This window comes from Oncorhynchus masou, chromosome 15 (assembly GCF_036934945.1).
Source record: "Oncorhynchus masou masou isolate Uvic2021 chromosome 15, UVic_Omas_1.1, whole genome shotgun sequence".
In the NCBI taxonomy this organism is placed as follows: domain Eukaryota; kingdom Metazoa; phylum Chordata; class Actinopteri; order Salmoniformes; family Salmonidae; genus Oncorhynchus; species Oncorhynchus masou.
In genome coordinates, this window is record NC_088226.1 from 17,617,288 (window position 1) to 17,621,674 (window position 4,387).

At 41.1% G+C, this 4,387-nt stretch overlaps 1 protein-coding gene across 1 annotated transcript; it reads left to right on the top strand.

Moving 5' to 3' along the window:
- Positions 1-401: 401 nt before the first annotated feature.
- LOC135555800 (eukaryotic translation initiation factor 1b-like) lies at positions 402-2,422 on the top strand. The gene is made up of 4 exons (XM_064988535.1): positions 402-590; positions 1,551-1,714; positions 1,795-1,896; positions 2,089-2,422. The coding sequence occupies exons 1-4, from the start codon at positions 560-562 to the stop codon at positions 2,131-2,133; spliced, it is 342 nt and encodes a 113-aa protein (XP_064844607.1). The 5' UTR covers positions 402-559; the 3' UTR covers positions 2,134-2,422.
- Positions 2,423-4,387: the final 1,965 nt, after the last annotated feature.

Genomic DNA, 4,387 nt, shown 5'->3' on the forward strand with positions numbered 1-4,387 from the left:
TTAGTTAGTCAGTTAAAAACAAATAAAATTAAATGTATTTTTAAAGCTCTTCTTACTTCAGCTGATGTCACAAAGTGTTGTACAGAAACCCAGCCTAAAACCCCAAACAGCAAGCAATGCAAGTGTAGAAATACCAAAAACAGAAACATCTGTTTTCAATATATTTCCTAAAATTGAATAATGTACAGCTGACCATTGTTTCATCGACGAAGAACATTACTTTATTAACTAAAATCTTCACATTTAATTTAGATATTTGTGATATAGTTTTTATGTAGCCTAGGTTCCAGGTGTTGGTATTTTCCCCTCTGAAATACTAAGATAATTACGTAATTTTTCCAGTAAAATAGGGTGTGGCGTGATGCACGTCCTTACGTGCGGGGAGGCGCTATAAAGGGTTGTTTTCTACTTTGCAAGCTAAACAATCTCCATTTTGTGAGAGCCTTTCAGCTGACTAAAACGTCGTCCCAGTGAAACGGAAGAGTCAAAGAAAAATAAATTAAGCAGACCAGTCTATCGCTAACCAGTTATTATCCGAAAGGAAAGGAAATCTTATCGTATGTCCGCTATCCAGAACCTCCAAACTTTCGGTAAGACATTTCAACCATCTCGGCTAAAGCGGGGTCGGAAAAGTGGGGGAAGGGCTGTTGCTAACGTTAGCTAGCATTTGTAAGAATTTTGACGGCGTTCCAACTAAATATATCGTTTTGATTGTTATATGTTCATGAAACATCTTGGTTATTTATAGAGAACATTCCCCCTCGATTGAAATTAACTTCTATTAATAGCTTTTTCTTTTTTGCAAATGTTGGTCAATATCCATCAGACTTCAACTAGGCCGAAGTTCACTTCCTTTTTTTTAGGCCCGAACGCGGATTTGTAGCCGGTATATCAAACTAGTCTATTGTGGCTACATTGATAAATGTACAATACCGATTTGGGAGTGTAACTCGTTCTTACTACCGGTTGTCTTTCTGGCACTAGCTATCAACAATGGACCAAGTAAAACGTATCATTTTAGCCTTTGTCTGTATGTAATACGACCCTGCCGGAAAGGCCTTTCTTGGGGTGAAGCGTAAACTATTTTAAGTGTAATGTAAATGGCCAGATCAAATCTAGCCCCGCTGAATTGTGGGCTTCTCTAACATTTCATTACGTCCTTTCGAAATTTCTGCTTGTTTTCCCGTATTGAATTTCTATCTGGGCTGGGGCATTTTACTTTCTCCCATGTCACTAATCTGTCACTAAATATTCCGAATAAATGTAGGTTTGAGCAGATTAGCCGCCCACTCTGTGGGATTTTTTCTTCCCTCTAACGTTAATCCCATAGTCCATGTAATTTGCTGACAAACATCTGTGCAGGGTTTTGCTTGGGCCTGAGCCTCGTGGCTAAGACGTTACGTCACCAGTTCATCGGCCAGGATCTTTTGTTAGCTAGGTCAAACATACCACTGCCATTTTAGCTATCACTTTAGGTTGCTTCCTTGTAATCTTACATGACTGTTTTGAACTGTAGTGTGATTTCTTTTAAAATGGTGGTCTCCCCACAGACCCATTTGCTGATGCAACTAAGGGTAATGACAGACTCCCATCTGGGACTGACGACTACATCCACATAAGAATCCAGCAGCGTAACGGCAGGAAGACTCTGACCACGGTCCAGGGCATAGCCATCGACTATGATAAGAAGAAGCTAGTCAAGGCCTTTAAGAAGGTATGTTATGACAGAGTTTACACGAGGTGGTAAACTAAAAAGTTCCATATCTTGTTTGACTAGTTCTGCTTTGTCAACAGAAATTTGCCTGCAATGGGACAGTGATTGAGCACCCAGAGTATGGGGAAGTAATTCAGCTGCAAGGTGACCAGCGCAAGAATATCTGCACGTTTCTGATTGAGGTAGGTTTGACTCTTGTCCCTGCTTTAGCACATTGCACCCAGCTTATACTCTACACTTGTGTGTACTAAGTGGCCATCTGTCATGGCCCCTACAGATGGCTCTCATAGAAAGGTCCCTGTTTGTAAATGTTCTGTGACTGGAGTTCAGATTTCCTTAGTGTGATGTCTCTTCTGCCCTCATCCCACTTCCAGATTGGCCTGGCGAAAGAGGAGCAGCTCAAGGTCCACGGATTCTAGAAGCGCTCAGCAGCCCTCTCTCCTCTGGTTGTGATACTTCCCTCCCCTGTGCTGCAATCACCGCACCCCCTTTAAGATAATGATTACCTCTGAATTGAGACTTTTTACTACCAGTTTAACTCCCCCCTCATACGGGAGCAGTCCAGTGCAAACATGGACAAACGGCTTGACAGATGTGGGATGAGTGGTTTAGTTTTTTCCTTACATTTTTTAGTTTGCTGTGTGAAGGGCACAATTCCATGTAACTCTTTTTGTTTTGTACAAGTTTCAATAAAATGATCAACCGCCACCTCATGCGGAATCCTGTTGTGGTTGCGGGATTTGGGGGGGTGGTTAGTATAGATAAGGGTGGTTCAGTTTGGGGAGAAGCACTTAACTGCAGTTCCAATGTTTTGTGGGGCTGCATACGTCCATGTTACAGCAGAGTGTTGCTGAAGTTCTGATCATCGCAGCCCCAGCTACAAGGTTGTGCTTCTTCCATTAAAGTCAGCCATGTTAGGATTTATGCTGGGCTACCAACTGAAAAGTGAGTGGGGGAGACTTGTTTATACAATTCCACATTTTATTCAATAAATATTTGAAATTGACATCTCGTTTTGAGGTATAATTATTTAATCATAGCTGGGTTTGCAATGACAGTCCACTATGCATACTAATTGATGCGACCATACCAAGATATGATTTGGTCAATATTGACGTGTTGCAAAAAGCCAACTGCATATTGTACAGGACTTGGTGTCTTGTAGAGAATAGGGCCGTACGTGGTGTGCCTTTGCATACTATAGTGTTGATGGGTTGCCGTTACCGCCCTTTGAATGCGCTCGCTGGATTAGAACTTCTGCTAAATGTTAAAAGGAAAAGCCGTATGGGCTGGAACTGAACCGCTACATGCCACAGGTTCAGCAGGTGTCTCCACTTAGGTCGGGAGAATAATCTGGCAGTTCATACGGGCTCAGGTCTTGACTCAACATATGTAGGGGGGGCCATTTGATACATGATAAATATGGGTGCAGTGTTGAGCAGTAAACTTCCAAAAAGCTGCATGTTAGACAGGCTAGCCACACAGCATCACAGTCTCCACCCCTGCTCCTATTTCTTATGTGGGAAATGCTAGTGCTGCATGGAACTACTTTTTTTCTGTGGCTGTGCAGATGGCATCAAATGATCTGATGGTATCTAACGAGGTCTACCATCGACCCAATCTGTCCTTACCTCGCACCATATGGGGAATTCCTTTGAAAGCGTACCAAGCCAGTTATTCTATCACTACTTTAAATCAACCATTTGTTTCCTGCATGTTCTCAGTCCTTTGTAAAATAAAAATAAAAAATAATAATTAAAAGACAATGGGAAGACCCATGGGAGACATTTTGGACCAGTTGGTTTTCTCAGATTTGTATGTGTAAAAACAGTTAAGACAATGAGATCCTAATGGTGCAGTTTCAAACACTGCACCAAGCTTGGTAAATAGTCAATGCTATATTTCTCTTCATGTGATGCTGTTTGGACCTGACAGCGCCAGACTGCATGACGCAGCTCAAATACGCCAAACAAACATACTGTTATACTATGCATTCTCACTTGGGGGCACTATAACAGAAGTTTCAATCTTTTTTTAAATAGACTTTAATCAATGCCAGCTTCAGTACTCGTTACAAATAGTTGTTGCTGTAATTTCAAAATTTTCCCTATCCATAATTTAAACTGCTTTGGGTTTCACATTTTTTAAACTTAGTCAAATCGCAGACTCCAGGGCCTTTCCAGTGTGTTATGCTGCATTCGTAACCATGTGGGAATTCAACTGTTGGGAAGTCATGAATGCATCCAACTGGCATTTGTGCTTTGAACTCGTTGAGAAATGCTAATGGCTAACAAGCTGTGTAAACCATGAACTGAAAGTACAGCTATTCACTTGTAAACCAATTATAGTGTTAAAAGACCTAATGAATTGCTTTTTATAAATGTTTTGTTGCATTTGCTGAAAATGCTGTTATCGAGGTTATTTCCTTTGTAGATGATATCAGAGGTCAGCATGCTCAGGATGGTGGATGAGTTTCCCACTGGTAATTACCAGTTGGAGGGTCGTTCAAGTAGATTTTTCCCAGTTGTATATTATGGTAAATTGCCACTTGGTTACGAACGCAGCGTTGAGAAGGAGGGCAATTCCACGATAAGAGTGATGCTGAGACTCACTTTAAAATGTAAAACAAGCAAAAACCATTGATTGCAAAGTTTAACAAACCATACACCTATA

What these genes read in the sequence shown, in the direction of transcription:
- LOC135555800 (XM_064988535.1), top strand. Translation starts at nt 560, where the DNA reads ATGTCCGCTATCCAGAACCTCCAAACTTTCG. An exon ending in CCAGAACCTCCAAACTTTCG is followed by an intron (nt 591 to 1,550) that starts GTAAGACATTTC and finishes GTCTCCCCACAG; the next exon opens with ACCCATTTGCTGATGCAACT. An exon ending in TAGTCAAGGCCTTTAAGAAG is followed by an intron (nt 1,715 to 1,794) that starts GTATGTTATGAC and finishes CTTTGTCAACAG; the next exon opens with AAATTTGCCTGCAATGGGAC.